The sequence below is a fragment of the Staurois parvus genome, unplaced genomic scaffold (assembly GCF_062004578.1).
Source record: "Staurois parvus isolate SC_StPar_1 unplaced genomic scaffold, SC_StPar_1.0 ptg000818l, whole genome shotgun sequence".
In the NCBI taxonomy this organism is placed as follows: domain Eukaryota; kingdom Metazoa; phylum Chordata; class Amphibia; order Anura; family Ranidae; genus Staurois; species Staurois parvus.
In genome coordinates, this window is record NW_028318614.1 from 10,164,707 (window position 1) to 10,183,191 (window position 18,485).

The 18,485-nt window shown below is 41.4% G+C and overlaps 1 protein-coding gene across 1 annotated transcript; it reads right to left on the minus strand.

The window, feature by feature from the left end:
- Positions 1 to 267: 267 nt before the first annotated feature.
- On the minus strand, positions 268 to 18,042 carry SIRT3 (sirtuin 3). Its single transcript, XM_089655050.1, has 9 exons — positions 17,889 to 18,042; positions 17,684 to 17,781; positions 17,443 to 17,548; positions 15,152 to 15,319; positions 13,496 to 13,728; positions 10,785 to 10,885; positions 7,021 to 7,182; positions 3,614 to 3,817; positions 268 to 587 (listed from the first exon to the last, which is right to left on the minus strand). Exons 2-9 carry the CDS (start codon positions 17,763 to 17,765, stop codon positions 564 to 566), a joined length of 1,080 nt encoding a protein of 359 aa, XP_089511176.1. The 5' UTR covers positions 17,766 to 17,781; positions 17,889 to 18,042; the 3' UTR covers positions 268 to 563.
- Between the last annotated feature and the right edge of the window lie 443 nt (positions 18,043 to 18,485).

Genomic DNA, 18,485 nt, shown 5'->3' on the forward strand with positions numbered 1-18,485 from the left:
AAAAAATCAGGAGCTATCCATTACCTTTTCAGGCACAATTTGTCCTGAAAAAAATGCGGTATAATTCACCTGGATGTACAAAGTAGTTGTGATAATATGTATGGTTTTACTAACACATGTCAACGTTGCAAAATTGTGCTTAGGCGTTTAGATTTGTTTTACCCTTAGGCGTGAAGGGGTTAAAATATTGTGAATCACCAATGTGGCTGTTAATTTCACTGGAGCACTGATGTTGTGTGAATAAATATAGCAATACATTACTACCAATTTATTGAGAAATTGTGCATTTTTTAATTTAAAAACACAGTTATTGAGGTAAAGAGTACAGTAAGAAATCACATTGACAGGGTATAATATACAGTATTACTTGTTCTTTCAATTTTTACCAATAGCTAAAGCACTTCCCACAGGTTCATAGTAGCTCCATTCTAGTACACACACTTTAGATGCATCATATAAACAATAAAAATGACTTATTGTTAATGATTACTACTTTATATAGTAACATGTCTTCTTTCTGTATTCCTGATTTACATCATACTTAAGTTCTCACCACAAACATTTCATGCTTGATGATCTTCTGTGTTCTGAAACAAGAGGAACATAGCAGTCTATTTGTCTACCTGGTTAGTTGATTTAATCACTTCAATACCGGGCACTTTCACCCCCTTCCTGCCCAGGCAAGTTTTCAGCTTTCAGTGCTGCTGCACTTTGAATGACAATTGCACAGTCATGCAACACTATACCCATATGGAATTGTTATCCTTTTTTTTAGATAGATAGAACTTTCTTTTGGTGGTATTTAATCACCACTGGGTTTTTATTTTTTGCTAAATAAACAAAAAAACAACGAAAATTTTGAAAAAAAATGGTTTTCTTAGTTTGTCACAAAGTTTTGCAAATAAGTAACTTCCCCTCTTCACTGATGTGCACTGATGAGGCTGCTCTCATAGGCTGCCCTGATGGGCACTGATAAGCTGCACTGATGGGCTCTGATGGAACTGCACTGATAATCAGGGCTCTGATGATCAGTACCCTTATTATCAGTGTAAACAATATACAGACAGCTTTGCCGGCTATCGGCTCTCCTTTCCTCACACAGACACATTGGGAGGGATTTACTAAAACTTGGGCAGCTGTGCATAGTAACTAATCAGCTTCTGACTTCAGCTTGTTCAATTAAGATTTGACAATAAAACCTAGAAGCTGATGCACCACTTTTAGTAAATCTCCCCCAGTTTGTGAGAAAAGGACTGCTGATAACTGGCAAGCCTGTTTACATGGGATCAGCTGTGAGTGGACACAGATGATCACATGGTAAAAGGGTGTGTGAGTAACCCTTTACCCTGATCTGTGATGAGCTGTGTCCAAAGGATGCAGAGGTGACAGAGCATGCCCCAGGGGGCAAAAGGGGGTAGGGTTCTGGGAAGACGGCCAGGAATGCCCTCCCAGAAATGGATGGCCATGCTGTAGCTGTCTTTTGGTTATGGAGTGGTCGGCAAGTGGAAAGAATGACACTAAACTCTGGTTTAAAAAATTCTATTCATGTATGTATTCCTAACTCAAAAAAGTACTACCTATTGCTCTCAAGTCCAAATACATGTTCCTGGAAATGGCTGTCAGGTAAGTGGGTGAAGCCACCACTGGCTGGAAACCAGAAATACCCAGGACAAAAAATTTGTCACCAGCACATCAAGGATCTCAAAAAAGAGGGGTGGGGGAGTCAGTGCTTTATTTGATGATCACATCACAGCTAAATCAGCAACATGACTGATGAAGGGGTCCTGTGTGGCCCTCAAATGGGACTGTTTTAGCTGTGATGTTGTGATCATCACATAAAGCACTGGGCCCTTTTTTGTAGATTGTGTGCTGGTGATATACAGGGGTAGATTTACTAAAACTGGTGAATTCAGAATCTGGTGCAGCTATGCATGATAGCCAATCAGCTTCTAACCTCAGCTTGTTTAGCCACTTGACCTCCAGAGGATATACCCCCCTTAATGACCAGGCCTCTTTTTGCTACTCGGCGCTGCACTAATTCAGCTGATAATTGCGCGGTCATGCAATGCTGCACCCAAACGAAATTTACGTCCTTTTTTTCACACAAATAGAGCTTTCTTTCGGTGGTATTTGATCACCTGTGCACTTTTTATTTTTCATGCTATAAACAAAAAAAAGGCCAAAAATTTTTTTACTTTCAGCTATAAAAAAATATATAGTAAACTCAAAGTTGGTTATAAATTTAGGCCAATAAGTGTATATTGATTGCTCTGTGTGAAAGTTATAGCGTCTACAAACTTTGGTATAGATACTGCAATTTACGCCATTTTTTTGCTATACAGCGCTGCGCTAGTTTAAAGGACAATTGCGCGGCCATGCAATACGGTACATAAATGAAATTTACATCCTTTTTTTTCCCACAAATTGAGCTTTCTTTTGGTGGTATTTGATCGCCTGTGCGGTTTTTATTTTTTGCGCTATAAAAAAAAAGGCTGACAATTTTGAGGAAAAAAAACAATATTTTGGACTTTTTGCTATAAAACATGTCCAGTAAAAAAAAAATTAAAAAATCAAATTTAGTCATAAATTTCTGCCAAAATGCATTCTGCGACATGTCTTTGCTACAAAAAACCCCAATACGTGTAAATTAATTGGTTTACGTGAAAGTTATAGCGTTTACAAATGGCGGGAAAGATACTGGGATTTTTAGGTTTTTTTTATACTAATAATGGCGGCGATCAGCGACTTATGGCGGCGATCAGTGACTTATGGCGGGACTGCGGCAGACATTCTGACATTGGGGGGTACTGACTTGGGGTCACTGACATCCCCAGTAACACCAATACAGTGATCAGTGCAAAAAAAAAAAACCCACTGACACTGTACTAATGGCACTGGGGAGGAAGGGGTTAAGTTTATTTTTCAGGGAAAGGGTTAACTGTGTGAGGGGAGTGTTTTACTAGGGGGCGGGGGTATGTACTGCACGGGACACTGCTGATCGGGAGAGAGAAACTCTTCTGTCCCGATCAGCTTGTCCTGGAGCTGTCAGGGAACTGACAGAAAGCACAGCTACTGCAGCTGTGCTCTCTGTCAGCGATTGCCGCCGATCGCCGGGACATAGCCGGTAACGACCAGCTGTGACCCGGCAACTAACATCCGCGGCTGTGATCGGCGGGACAGGTAGGGCGGCGACGCGCCTCGCGCGCGCCCCCTACCTGTTTACAAAACACACGTTTTAAAACGTGGTTTTGCCCAGCCGTGCCGCCCTGCCGCCGTATTTATACAGTGGCTGGGCGGCATGTGGTTAAAAACTGATTGGTTTCTATGCATTAGTGAGCCTAATTTTTCACTCTCCAGCTTTAGTAAATAAACCCCACAGTATCTTCTGTTCTATTGCTCTCGTTCTCCGCCAAATCTTCAAATTCCTTTTTCTGCTGTTGTTAGAGGGTGGTTATGTTCATAATTCAAGGTCCCACTGTATGTGGAAACATAGCCACCCTACCTTGCTTACTCCCAAGATGGACTATGGGATATGCTGTGTGCATAGAGCAGTGTATGTGATTATTCGAGAATAAGATTATCGTCTAGTGTCACTTTCATTTTTTTACATTACCTTGCCACTTTTCTCTAGCTCCTCAAGTTCATGCTCCCAGCCTAACAGTTGTACAAAATGCTTCACTCCACTGGTGACATCTCCAAGCTCCACTATATTTAGTCCATCTGAAGTGTCCACAAATGGGCCGACATTATCTCGATTTATTAGGACTCGTGGAGTGGAACGACTGACTGCATACACCAAACTGGCAAATGGTTCCACCTGTAAAACAGACATATATTTTTACATTGTATATCAACTGCATTGCTGTATATAGGATAAGGACAAGACTGCTGTCAGTGCAGCACAAATACTAATCCAAGGTTCTTTATCAAACAGCCAATGGTAGAACTGGGGATGGATCTGAGATGTCTGTTTTTAAATATAGGGGCTTAGATTAGATTACTGCAGAAAAAATGGGTTGTGCAAGTTTGAAAACTGTGGAGTATAATAAACAGTAGAGAACATGTACTAGGAAAAAAACATAACTGTACAAAAAATTCAGAGCACAGCTTTTGGTGATTTTATTTGTATGTCATGAATCGTATTTGTATGTGATGGATCATTGTATTTATATGTGATGGATCATTGTACTGTATGTGGTGTGTCATTGTATTTGTATGTGATGGGCCATTGTATTTGTATGTGATGGGCCATTGTATTTGTATGTGGCGTGTCATTGTATTTGTATGTGATGGATCATTGTATTTGTATGCGATGGATCATTGTATTTGTATGCGATGGATCATTGTACTGTATGTGGTGTGTCATTGTATTTGTATGTGATGGGTCATTGTATTTGTATGGGATGGATCATTGTATTTGTATATGATGGATCATTGTATTTGTATGGGATGGATCATTGTATTTGTATGCGATGGATCATTGTATTTGTATGTGATGGATCATTGTACTGTATGTGGTGTGTCATTGTATTTGTATGTGATGGGTCATTGTATTTGTATGGGATGGATCATTGTATTTGTATGCGATGGATCATTGTATTGTATGTGATGGATCATTGTATTGTATGTGGTGTGTCATTGTATTGTATGTGATGGGTCATTGTATTTGTATGGGATGGATCATTGTATTTGTATGGGATGGATCATTGTACTGTATGTGGTGTGTCATTGTATTTGTATGTGATGGATCATTGTACTGTATGTGATGGGTCATTGTATTTGTATGTGATGGGTCATTGTATTTGTATGGGATGGGTCATTGTATTTGTATGGGATGGATCATTGTATTTGTATGTGATGGGTCATTGTATTTGTATGGGATGGATCATTGTATTTGTATGGGATGGATCATTGTATTTGTATGTGATGGGTCATTGTATTTGTATGGGATGGATCATTGTATTTGTATGGGATGGATCATTGTATTTGTATGGGATGGATCATTGTACTGTATGTGGTGTGTCATTGTATTTGTATGTGATGGATCATTGTACTGTATGTGGTGTGTCATTGTATTTGTATGTGATGGGTCATTGTATTTGTATGTGATGGATCATTGTACTGTATGTGGTGTGTCATTGTATTGTATGTGATGGGTCATTGTATTTGTATGGGATGGATCATTGTATTTGTATGGGATGGATCATTGTACTGTATGTGGTGTGTCATTGTATTTGTATGTGATGGATCATTGTACTGTATGTGATGGGTCATTGTATTTGTATGTGATGGGTCATTGTATTTGTATGGGATGGATCATTGTATTTGTATGGGATGGATCATTGTATTTGTATGTGATGGGTCATTGTATTTGTATGGGATGGATCATTGTATTTGTATGGGATGGATCATTGTATTTGTATGGGATGGATCATTGTATTTGTATGTGATGGGTCATTGTATTTGTATGGGATGGATCATTGTATTTGTATGGGATGGGTCATTGCCTGACAAAGCTAGTTGATGTTTATAGCATGCTATCAGAGTGAATATGTGTATCATTACATTGGGTTTATGTGTTATTCGCATTGTCTTTGTAAAATTTCTTTATGCAGGTAATACCTTTCTACATGAGGAAAATGCTAACTAAGCAAAGGGTCTGATTTCATCAACACAGTTGGACTGATTTACTAAAGGAGTAGAACATGTTCACCTTGCAAAATTAATTTTCAATTAGCTTGGTGAATGAGGTGAAGCGAAGTGAAAATTTACTTTGAACAAATACACAGACATGTTAAAGAAAAACAAACACAGGATATTTGCTCACATGATCAGATGAATTAAGTTAGGCAGAGCTCAGGGGCATACCTACAATGGTTGCAAGGGTCGCAATTGCGACCTGGCCCCATGCTGCAGGGGGCCCATGTGGCCCCCTTGTACGCCTGGATAGGAGGAGTGGCAGGAATGGCTGCATATAGAGGGTTCGATCTCTCCATTTTCCTCCTGCAGCCGCTTCATGCCTACTTCTTCTCCTCTCCCTCCAGCAGGCATTCAGTGGCTTCAGGAGGAAAATGGAGAGATCGATTCCTCTATATACAGCCCCCCCATGTCACTGCTCCTATCCAGTTTTTTTATGTTTCCCCCATGCTCTCTTCCCCATGCTTCTTGCCCCCCCGTGCTCCTTGTTTCCTGTGCTCTTTGCCCCTCCTCTTCCTTTTCCGAATGGTCAGTCAGTGATCGGTACCAATCACTGACTCTGTCCATTCATAACTGAAACATTTTAGTTTATGAATAGACAGGAAGCTCTGTACAGAGCTATTCCTGTCCATTCACTTGGTGTAGCAGAGGATGCAGAGAAGGAGACTGAGCGCTGTGTCCTCAATCTCTATTCTCTGTTCCAAAAGTCTGTGTAGACCCCTGATATTTCATCAAAGCCCCTAAAGGGGCTCCTAAAAAAAAATTTAAAAACAATTTGTTAAAATGTAAAAAATATAATAAAAAAAATAAAACAAAAACAAAAAAAAAACTACTGACACCAGTGGCGGAACACCAGGCTCACGAAGGTCGCACTTTTGACTGGGCCCTGGCGTTCCACCACTGGGCTCAGAGGGAAGGGAACAGGTCGGGGGTCATGGGGGGGCCCTGAATGTTTTCTTGCATCGGGTCCCTGAAGGTTCTAGTTACGCCTCTTGCACAGCTTCACCTTCTTTACTCAACTAAGCATAAATTCACTTTGCAAAGTGAACACGCTCCACTTCTTTAGTAAATTATCCTCAATGTAAAGAAATAGAAGCCCAGTGCAGTTTGGTGTTGGCTTACACAGGCTGGTATTCATCAGTATTTCATATAAGGTCAATGCCTATTCTTTTCCTAGCTGGGTTATAGTAAAATGAGGACACTGTTTGAGTCAGTGGCAATATACCAAAGTATACATATAGTGCTACAGCAAATAACTATCAGGGGCAAAAATATAATGTCCTGAGAACCTGTCCTGTTTTTTTTTTTTCTCAGTGGTCTGACCTCTAGAGAGGTGCCCATGACAATTAGAAGGTCTGCCCTGGGGAAGTCGGTGAGATGCAAGAAGAAACGAGCGGGTAGCTGTTCTCCAAAAAATATAATATCAGGTTTGATGAGACCACCACATGCAGAACAGCGAGGGACTTGAGACTCCAGCACAGCATCCTGTAATATAACACAGGAAACAGAAACATGGTTTAAATGATATTATCACTTCAGAGCTTTGGAGAACCTGAGGAAAGTAAGTACAAGCATTGGAGGGTCATACTATTGACTGAACCTGTTACTCTACCCTGAATGGACAATGCAGCTACCCTTTAACCTTTTCACTGCCAAGCCCTGATTTTTTCCATTTTCATCTCAGGTGCCCAGACCACTTTTTATATTTTGTACATTTGCACTACAGAATAGTCGGTTTCCTGTTGATTTTGGACATCCCATGATGGCTGCAAAATGTGTATCAAACAATACTATAAATAAAAATGTCAGTGTACATGAATACAGCATTATTTAAACCCCCCTACTAAATGGATTAAGGATAACATGGCACTAAGGTGAGAAATAACAAATACATAGAAATTAATTAAGTAGAATTAAGGCAAAACCTGTCAGGTTTTGATTGCTGTCTGTGCTTCAGTTAAGGAGATTCACCCTATGTGTTATGTTTACCATTATCACTGTACGTGCAATTAAATAAAAATCCCAAATTTTTCCATGTCCTCAGAACAGGAAGAGAGGAAAATCTTTCAATTGGGACACTAGTTCAGGTGACAACCAGGGATTCCCTAATGTTGGGGGGTTTACTCTCACTTCATGTTTTGGCTATGGGACAGGCAGTGAAGGGAAATCTTCCCAATAGGACACAGATGACAAAATAAACGTGACAGGAGATATAACCCTTTCTTACTCTATCCAAAATGAAAAAAAAAAAGTTTGGGCTTTAGTTCTACTTTCATGTGTTTTACAGTATACTACTATAATTCCCTAAATGTTGTTCTTAAAACACTAAGGAGTGCATGGATTTTTATATTAGTATAAAGGGATTATTTGTATACCTCTTAGTTATGAGTGTGAAGGTGCACTGTGTGATTGTATGTGATTTTTATATATATTTTTATAACTATTACTTGATTTAACATCTTTGAGTTTTTTAATTTACTATGTAATTGTATTATTGTTAAAAGGAGGCTGGGATATGACAGTATCCACTCCCTTTGATAACGTGCATGCGCACGAAACGCGTTAGGGAGGTGCCCTACATCCTGTGACGTCACACCGCACGGCTCCTGTGGACGGCCGGTGGCCATTTTGGAATTCCCCAACATCAACTGCCTACTACTGCATGTGAGTACCTAGTTCTAGTACTCTGTATGTTTTACCCCTGTGGATAATACAGTACTACACTATCAGACCTTTCTGTTGTTCTGGCTCGTTACTTCCGAGCCCCCCCCCTCCTTCAAGGCTTGCTTGGGATGATCTGGTGGCCACACAAGGAATGGTTATACTCCCCCTGCTGATGAGACGATTGCATATCCCCTGATATCTGGAGACCCTGAGGTTGCGATACTTGCCCAGCTGACGTAGGCCAGACGACCCTCTCTGTGATCCAGTTTCAATAGACGGATGACCAGGAGTTGGTTAACACTCAAATGCGCAGTACCATTGCGCTTTCTGGTTAGTGCAATCTACACTCATCTCTGTGGGAGGAATACGGTCACAGAAGTCACTAATACATTTTTTTACCACCTTGCCTTGCAATTTTGCATGATGCACCGCAAGAACACTTTTGTTGGAGATATTTATTTACCATTATCACCATTTCTGGACGTTTAGATATGTTTAGATCAATCCTATGATCAAATGGTGCTCACTATACCATTGTTTGATAATATGCACTATAAGAATATATGCATGTAATATTGAATTTATTAGCGCTGCATGTTTTTTTGATTTAAGTATACACAAAGAGTAACAGGTTCTCTTTATACAGACATCAGAGACCTAAACAGACCTTTGTGCCAGAGATGAAATTGCAGATACTGAGTAAGAGAAGAAAGGGGGGGGGGGTCCCCGATTTCACTTTGTAGAATTGGTCTGGTGGTTGTATAGCTGCCCTTATTATTTGTACTGGTAGCACAAAAGGCCACTATGTAAACTTCAAAGTTCAGAGCTGCTGTTGTGAGCTTCAGCTTATTTTAACACATTGATTGGTATAACCTTTTTCATAGATCAATGAGTACCTAGTAGAGGATACAGTCATTTTACATGGTGCACATCACAGGCAGTCAAATGGTTAAAGGGTAACAGAGGGTACAGTCATGACACATGGTACACAACACGTGCTGTCAAATAGTTAAAGGGCAACTCCATACTTTCCGGACAAATATGATATTTTAAGCAAGATTAGCAAAATAATCAACTTTACATTTTTATTCATTGCATATTTTATTCCATCGTGCTTGCACAAAGTCTTAAGAATTCCTCTGCCCATTTGAGAATGGTTACATTTTTCTTATTTGCTTTGAAATAACTGCAGAAGTAATGTAATGTTTCATGTATGTTGTAGACTAGGCTCAACTGTATCAAGCAAAAGACCACTAGGGCGCATGCCTTTTTAAAAGCCTGTTCAGATTTTTATAAGGAATGGACCAATTAATACGATATTACAAAGTGTATTATTTCCTATGCTGGCATTTGTGACAATGGTGATGCTAGATTTAAATGCCCCATGCATGCACACTCTATTAAGCTTATTCGGGACCTTCTAGTCTTTTCTCATTCTGCTAGTATGGTGCATAATTTAGGGGGCTGCAAGTGCAGTTTGATGGAACACATGATGACACAGTCCAGGCCTCATGAACATAAGCCAGCCTTTCTCAACCAGGGTGGCTTGAGGTTTCTTCATGGGTGTCTTGGAAAAATGTTAAACAAATTGCCCAAAACTTGTATACAAGCCAGCCTTTTAGTTACACAAAGCCACAGGTTTTCATTGTGCACCATTACGACCTTCTAGCTGCTGGCGTCCTGACAACCAATGGCATCATCAGTTGATAAAGAGGGTGTCAGCTGCTTGCACAGCAGCCTTGTTTTACCCTTCCCTGCCCCTCTCCATCAGTGCTGGAGACACATTAGATCGGTGATGGAGAAAAATTGAGGGAGAAGAGAAACATTAGAATACTAGTCAGTACCAGTGTGCAAAAGTGTATTTGCTTTGGAAGAATAAATCACCTCTAACGCTGGGTGTCCTACATGTGTGGATGTTGCTGCGTTATATAAAATATTTTCACATTTAGAATGGGGTGCTCGTTTAAAATTATGGACAGTCCTGAGGCACCCCATTTTAAATGGGGTGCCTCAAGACTGTTCATAATTTTAAAGGGTGCCTTGGGACTGTCCATATTGGCTACCTTGGCTATAACATTCTGCAACCCTAACAAGCTTATATCCAGCATGTTAGATATTTTCTACTTGTAGCCTGCACAAAGCCCATACCATTGTTGGGGTAAAGTGTACCTTCTACAAGAATGTTTTAAATTGAGGGGTGCTGCAAATCAGGTAAGGACTAGAAAATTACAATAGAGTAAGCAAGTTCATCTGGGGATAAATCAAATGCTGTGCTCAAGCCTTCTGTTGGCATTCTTTCAACTTAATATTTTATGTAAATCTCCTTTATTACCATATCTATAGGATATTGGATCATACGATATGGTATGGTAGATATTGCTACACAGACACTGTTGCTTATACATTCAACCATCATCACTTACACGAAAGGCCTTGCCTGGGTATTCTTTCAGGCACATGGTACATGTGGCTGATGAAAAAGAACCGTGAGCTTCCACCAATTTGTCTACTGGAATCCCAGCCACTGAAATATAAAAAAAGATATGAGGCGGGAACATTTTTGCTGTTAAACCTAATTATTTTCTTCTTACAGTTTATGATTCTTTTTATTATTTTTAAAATGATGAATACATTTAGAAATATGCAATTGATAATACAAACTGGACCTCATATTCGAAAGCTAGAAAAATATAAAGTGGAAGTGTTGGCCACAACATCCAAATGGATTTCAGCTGTCAAAGTCTAGTTCAATAGTTTCCAGCTAAAGAGGGCTCAGGGGTCACATTTGTATCTACAAGTTGAATGAAGGGCAACATCTAAATTAACCATTTATTTTTTTACAATTTCTAATTCAATAATATCAGTCATTGGCTATATCTATCGTAGGCATAACAGGAAAAGTCATGTATATAACAGGAATAACCTCGAAAGCCCCTGCACTCATCTGTGTACTTTCACTATATCCCCCCCCTCATACCAGCCTGTATGGAGGCAATACTCTGCCACAGCTGTGAAACAGTTTCTGAGAGTCATTTAGCTCAGAACAGAGACAACAATAATAAACCTGACCACCTTCACTGATGTCAGTGGCAGCAACAAATACCCCCCCCCCCCCATTGTTTTCAAGGGTAGTCACAAGAAACCCCCCTTCTTCATTGGTGTTCAGTTGTTACTTACCTGAATACATGCTACTGTGATGCTTTGTCTCTCCCCAATAACATTGGCATTGATGCTATGCCTGATGGGCAGGAGATAACTTTGCCAAATAGTCAGTTTCAGCATCATTCTAAGGACTGGAACACAGTGGGGGTTTTTGTTCTCAGGTTTAGATATGCTTTAAATAGACTTTATTACTTGTGTTATCTCACATTTGACTTGTTCCTACTACACTGTTACAGGAAGGCAGACACTTTACCTATGTAAGAATACACAAGGCTATCTCCAGACCCACAGAGTGACTACCTGGCATTTTCAGCCATCTAAACCCACACCATTCTTCCTGACAATGCAGCTATCCTTCCCCCACCACACAAGTTAAAGCGGAGTTCCACTCACGCTGTCAAAAAATAAAAGTCAGCAGCTACAAAAACAGTAGCTGCTGACTTTAAAAAAACAGCCATTTACCTGTCCCTCAGTCCCGCGGTGTGTCCCCTGCAGCCCGTTTCACCAGCCATCCTGTATTCCAGGAGGCCGGCATCTTCACTGTGGGCACCCGGCTGTGACAGCTTGCGGCTTCCCAGCCGGGTACCCACTGTGCATGCGTGAGTAGCGCTGCGCTTCATGAATGGTCCTGTAGTCTTCTGAGACCTGTCACGTGTCCCAAAAGACTACAGGGAGGGAGGGAGGACACCTTCCGCTTCCAATCGCCTAGGCGATCGGCCCAGAAGTGGGAGCGGGTACCTGTTAAATTCAGGTACCCGCTCCCCCCCAGCCCCCCAAAGGTGCCAATTCTTAATGGGGAGCAGTCCTTAAAGTGGAACTTCCCTGTTTGGGTGGAGCTCCGCTTTAAGACTGGCCCATACAAAGACATAAGGGTGGTTATTTACAAAAACTGGAGAGTACAAAATATGGTGCAACTCTTCATAGAGAGTAATAAGCTTCCAGGTTTTATTGCCGAAGCTTAATACAGTGTTACTAAACCCAGAACCCTGAATTCACTATATCTGGTTTCCTACAGTACACACTACATGGAAATGCAATTATTTTAGTACTTATAAACTGCTAAATACCTTTTCTCATCAGCAGTATATAGCAGTCTTGTGACTTCTTTCAGTGTCTGGCTGAGCACTGATGAAAGCTTGTAGGAGGAGTTTCTCCTCTGATTGTCCTATGAGGCTGCATGACCCCTGACCTTCTGTCTGGACAGTGCTGACTGGCCCTGTGCTGATCACATGCACCCTCTCAAACAAAAAAAAATACCTCTCTAGCAATATACAGCAAATTGAGCATGTGCAGAGTGTCTCCTAGAGCTCTGTATTATCAGCAGATTGATTGTGGACAGTAGAAGAAGGGAAGGATCAGAGAAGTCAGGATCAAACAGCTTTTTTTACACAATGTGGAGGATTAACCCCTTAGGTTCCGCAGTGAGTATAACAAGCATGCTTTACTGCAGATACAGACTGATTTTACTGCTGTGGGTTTAGTAACACTAACTGAACAAGCTGAAGACAAAAGCTGACTGGCTACCATGTACAGCTGCACCAAATTCTGAGTGCACCAGATTTAGTAAATCTCCCCCAGAGAGTGTTTCAGGGCTCTACATCCCCCTGGCATTCAGCATAGGCTGTAACTAGGATCTTGGGGGGCTGCAGAAAGAAGGCCCCATGGGCCACTAGTTGTATGGTTCTGGTCTAGATCAACCCAAGCATCTACAGTACCTTTACTATCCTTTATATACTTAATCTTCTATATACAAATGTAGCTTCAAATGAGCAAATATATATGCATTTAATGGCACTGTATTGTAATAAACTAACTAGCAATCTGCTACCTTGCCCATCTTTGTAGCCTATTCATTTCTTCATTGCTCTTGAACAGAAAACTGTAATTTCCTATTAACAACCTTCTCCCTGACCAATGTGGAAAATAACTGCCTATTACTGGTTCCCTAGACTTTTCTTGCTCAGTCAGTTACCTCTTTCCAATCCATCTATGTTTTGTGTGTAGAGACGTAACAGTAACCCTTTGTCATTTAGGAGCCGCAGAAAATAATGTGCTGGATTGGGAAGGTGCCGTCCAGGTAGCAGTTCCTTAGAAAGACGCAGGAAGGCATGAGGCTCACGCAAGAAGTAGCTTAAATCAAATATAGCTTCAGGGTATGGCAGATTATATTCCTGCAGTTTGCTGTAGAGGCCGCTGGTTGGAGACCTGGAGAAAAAGGCAGCTGTAAAAGATACAGCGGGGAAACGGCTGTGAAGTAAGTATTGGTCAACACAAAGATATTTCTTTCTCTAGCTTCACATGAACAGAATCCCACCTTAGCCTCCCCTATGTTCTTAGTGAATGACAATAATATGAGGTGATTAGGGCCATTTTTCAGTGAAATGTCTCTTTGGCCATTCACTCTGTCCAGCCACCTGACCTCAAGCATTTTGGCATCTTCTTTGTAATGGAATAGTAAAGAGAAAGTATATTGTATTTTCGATTAGCACATTTTAAATATTATTATTGCAAAGATTTCCTTTAAAATGTACATGACTGTTGCATGACTGCGCAATTGTCATTCAAAGTGTGATAGCACTGAAAGCTGAAAATTGCCCTGGACAGGAAGGGGGTAAAAGTGTCTGGACTGGAAGTGTTTAAAGATGATTGCGGCCATAGATGATTTGAACCTATGAAACAAACAGATCCATCCACATAAGCAAAATAGATAAAGCAAACCTTCCTGCTGGGACATTGTATTGTGACAGAGGGACTCTCCACTCTCAGAACACACCGATCAGTGGCTGCAGCTGGCTGATCGAGAAAAAAAGTCCACTGAACAAAGTCGATCTAACAACCAATTTCTGTAGAACATGCATGGCCACACACCAATCAAAATTCGTCTGGTTCCTGCTGAACAGGGTGAATTTTGATCCATCTATGGCCAACCTAAGGAATGGTACGCTGCTCGGTATAACATTTGTGTTCTCAGGTTTAGATATGCTTTAAATAGACTTTATTGCTTGTGTTATCTCACATTTGACTTGTTCCTACTATACTGTTACAGGAAGGCAGACACTTTACCTATGTAAGAATATACAAGGCTATCTCCAGACCCACAGAGTGATTACATGGCCATTTTCAGCCATCTAAACTCACACCATTCTTCCTGGCAATGCAGCTATCCTTCCCCCACCGCACAAGTTAAGACATAAGGGTGGTTATTTACTAAAACTGGAGAGTACAAAATCTGGTGCAGGTCTGCATAGAAACCAATCAGCTTCCAGGTTTTATTGTCAAAGCTTATCTGAAAAAGCTGAGGTTAGAAGCTGATTGGCTGCCATACACAGCTGCACCAATTTTATTAAATACCCTCCATGGATTTGGTAATGTCTGAGTAGGCAGAGAATTCCCATGTACCTTTTCTCCTTGCTCCCATCACCTGGATAATGAACCTAGAAAAACTTCAAAGTGAGCACCCAGGTTTGCCACCTTCCCGGGGCTCTGGTGAACCCACAATATCATTTACAAATTCTTTGACAGCTCAAACTGATCACATATGAGTCTCAAGTACAAAGCAAAACATTCAATGAGGATGTAATAAAGGCATAGAGGCCTATTTCTGTGGGTTATGGTCAGGAGTAATCACCTGAAATCTGGGATCCCACTGTCAGTGCTGATACCAGCACCCACCATCACCACAATACGCTTGTGTACCCCCTGCTTGATCCTGTCTGCCACATCAGTAAGTGATAGCTTCTCGCTTTTGCTGTATCCTCTTCTGTGCAGAAAAATGCTATTGTATGAAGGTATCCACCTGTGCCAAGAGAGGAAACAGCATTAAAGTAAATGTGATAGACACCAGTTTTGCATTTTATGGTACATTGTAGATTGACCTGAATTTTGTATTATTTTTGAGAAAATATTGGAACTTTTAGTAAATAAACCCCAGTATGTACTATACCGTACAGCCGCGCAGGGCCGTGTTTAACCGAATAGGGGTGCACGGGTGTTCTGTGCATCCCTGTAGAGGCAGTCCTGTTGATGTCAATTTGGAAACAGCGGCTGCATGGACACAGCTCCTCTAGCTCCATAACCAAAGTTCTGTACCTCAGTATGAGAACCTCACAGTGCCTCCCAGGGGCGGACTGACAACTCATGGGGCCCCCGGGCAATAGGGGATTATGGGGCCCTTGTGTCCTTGCCCAAACTCAAAAAAGCCTATGAAAAATGTACCAGGGGCATCTCATGGGGCCTCCTACTGACCCCGGGCCCTTGGGCAGTGCCTGAGTTTCCAAATGGTCAGTCCGCCTCTGGTTCCTCCTTTGATAGGCTTGGATTCATGTTTGAACCCTCCTGAGTGCATCCCTGCTGATCACGATTGCAGTGCTCTGCAGGCTCAAATTAAATAAATAAATGCACATTTTTGCTTTTTGAAATATGGAGGCATTTATTATTTTTTCCAAAAGGCATAACTCTACTATTAGATAAACCTACAACTATTAACAGCAGTTTAGTGAAAGTACACTATATTGCTAAAAGTATTGGAACACCTGCCTTTACACGCCCATGAACTTTAATGGCATCCCATTCTTAGTCCGTAGGGTTCAATATTGAGGTGGACCATGCTTTGCAGCTATAACAACTTCAACTCTTCTGGGAAGACTGTCCACAAGGTTTAGGAGTGTGTCTATGGGAATGTTCAAACATTCTTCCAGAAGTGCATTTGTGAGATCAGGCACTGATGTCGGATGAGAAGGCCTGGCTCACAGCCTCTGCTCTAATTCATCCCAAAGGTGTTCTGTGGGGTTGAGGTCAGGACTCTGTGCAGGCCAGTCAAGTTCCTCCACGCCAAACTCGCTCATCCATGTCTTTATGGACCTTGCTTTGTGCACTGGTGCGCAGTCATGTTGGAAAAGGAAGGGGCCATCCCCAAACTGTTCCCACAAAGTTGGGAGCATGAAATTGTCCAAAATGTCTTGGTATGCTGACACCTTAAGAGTTCCCTTCACTGGAACTAAGGGGCCAAGCCCAACCCCTGAAAAACAACCCCACACCATAATCCTCCTTCCACCAAACTTTACACTTAGCACAATGCAGCCAGGCAAGTACCATTCTCCTGGCAACCGCCAAACCCAGACCTATCGGATTGCCAGACAGAGAAGCGTGATTCATCACTTCAGAGAACACGTCTTTACTGCTCTACAGTCCAGTGGCAGCGTGCTTTACACCCGTGTATCCATCACTTTGCATTGCACTTGGTAATGTAAGGCTTGGATGCAGATGCTCAGCCATGGAAACCCATTCCATGAAGCTCTCTATGCATTGTTGTTGTGCTAATCTGAAGGCCGCACGAAGGTTGTAGGTCTTTAGCTATTGACTCTGCAGATGGTTGGCGACTTTTGTGCACCATGTGCGTCAGCTGCACTGACCCTGCTCTGTCATTTTATGTGGCCTACTACTTTGTGGCTGAGTTGCTGTTGTTCCCAGTTGCTTCCACTTTGTTACTATACCACTAACAGTTGACCGTGGAATATTTAGAAGCAAGAAAATGTCACGGATGGACTTATTGCACAGGTGGCAACCTATCACGGTACCACGCTTCAATTCACTGAGCTCCTGAGAGCAACCCATTCTCTCACAAATGTTTGTAGAAGCAATCTGAATGCCTAGGTGCTTGATTTTATACATCTGTGGCCATGGAGGTTATTGGAACACCTGAATCCAATGATTTGGAGGGGTGTCCCAATACTTTGACAATATAGTGCATATATAACAATTAAACTTCAGCCCTCATAGTTTAAGAATAGCTCTCAAAATAAATAAAAAACATACATGAACTGCTTTAGACCAATATCTCCATTTTTCCTTCTCTCCAGATCTATATAATGCACATGTAAGACTCACAAACAAGCCTATAATGTTATCTCTCCTGCTTACCTTTGGCAGAAATACGATTCCTTTGTAACACAGAAGGCTGACAGCAAGATTCTATTTCTACCAGTGTGTGGCAGCAGCTGGAATGGGCTTGCAGAAACCTTTCTCACTGAAAGAAAGAGTTAAACACTGAGAGCCAAGCTGAGAAAGTGTACACACAGGGAACAATGAAGGCAGACTGCAAGGATCATACATGAGAGAACATGAATAGCAGTCATCAAGTTGTGTAGAGGACATCTGTTACCTGTCATCAGATAAGGATTTGCTGACCCCAGAACAGACCTCCTTAGTGAAGATAGACATGGAACCTTCAGTATAACCTTCATTTCTTGCAGATCAGTCCTTGTGCAGGATGGAAGAAGAATGACAAAGTTTATGTGACTTTACACAACAACCTGTGTGTGCTGTGTTGGTCTCTTTCCTAATCCGAGTATTATTATACAGGTTACCTGTGTATGTCAGTCTTCAAGAGTCAGTGTTGGTGTAGAAGCTGATGATGCTGTGCAGCTCCTGTTAGATCTCAGTGTCCTGTGTCCTTCTGACACCATGTTAATATCTGTATGTGTATATAAAGTTTGTTTTTTCTATTTGAGCTGTCATGTGTCCCAGCTATTTGTCCCTCCCCTTAGCACACACCAATAGGCTCTCAGGCAGTTCAGTCTGTGTGATCTGCTCATAGCATGACCCCGATTCCAGGAAGAGACAGTCTGGTCTAGGCATACCTTTGTTAACCCTAACATTACTGGGAATCTAAAGGGTAACTCCACCTATTGCAAAGAAATATATACACAATAAGAAGAAGAAATGCACTCCTACTGAAAAAAGAAAGAAACGTGCATGTTTTTATTTTTTGCATTAGATCCTTCAAACCATTGCAAGCATGATCACAATTTGTTTTTGTTTTGGATAGAGTGGAGAGGGATTAAAATGCCTGACAGGTTTAGGAAATCAACCTCAGTAAGTCAGTAATGGGAATAAGATGCGCTATAGGAGGAGTACATGCAATATTGGTGACTGGTCCTATGCCCTCTATCTGCGTTTTTTCC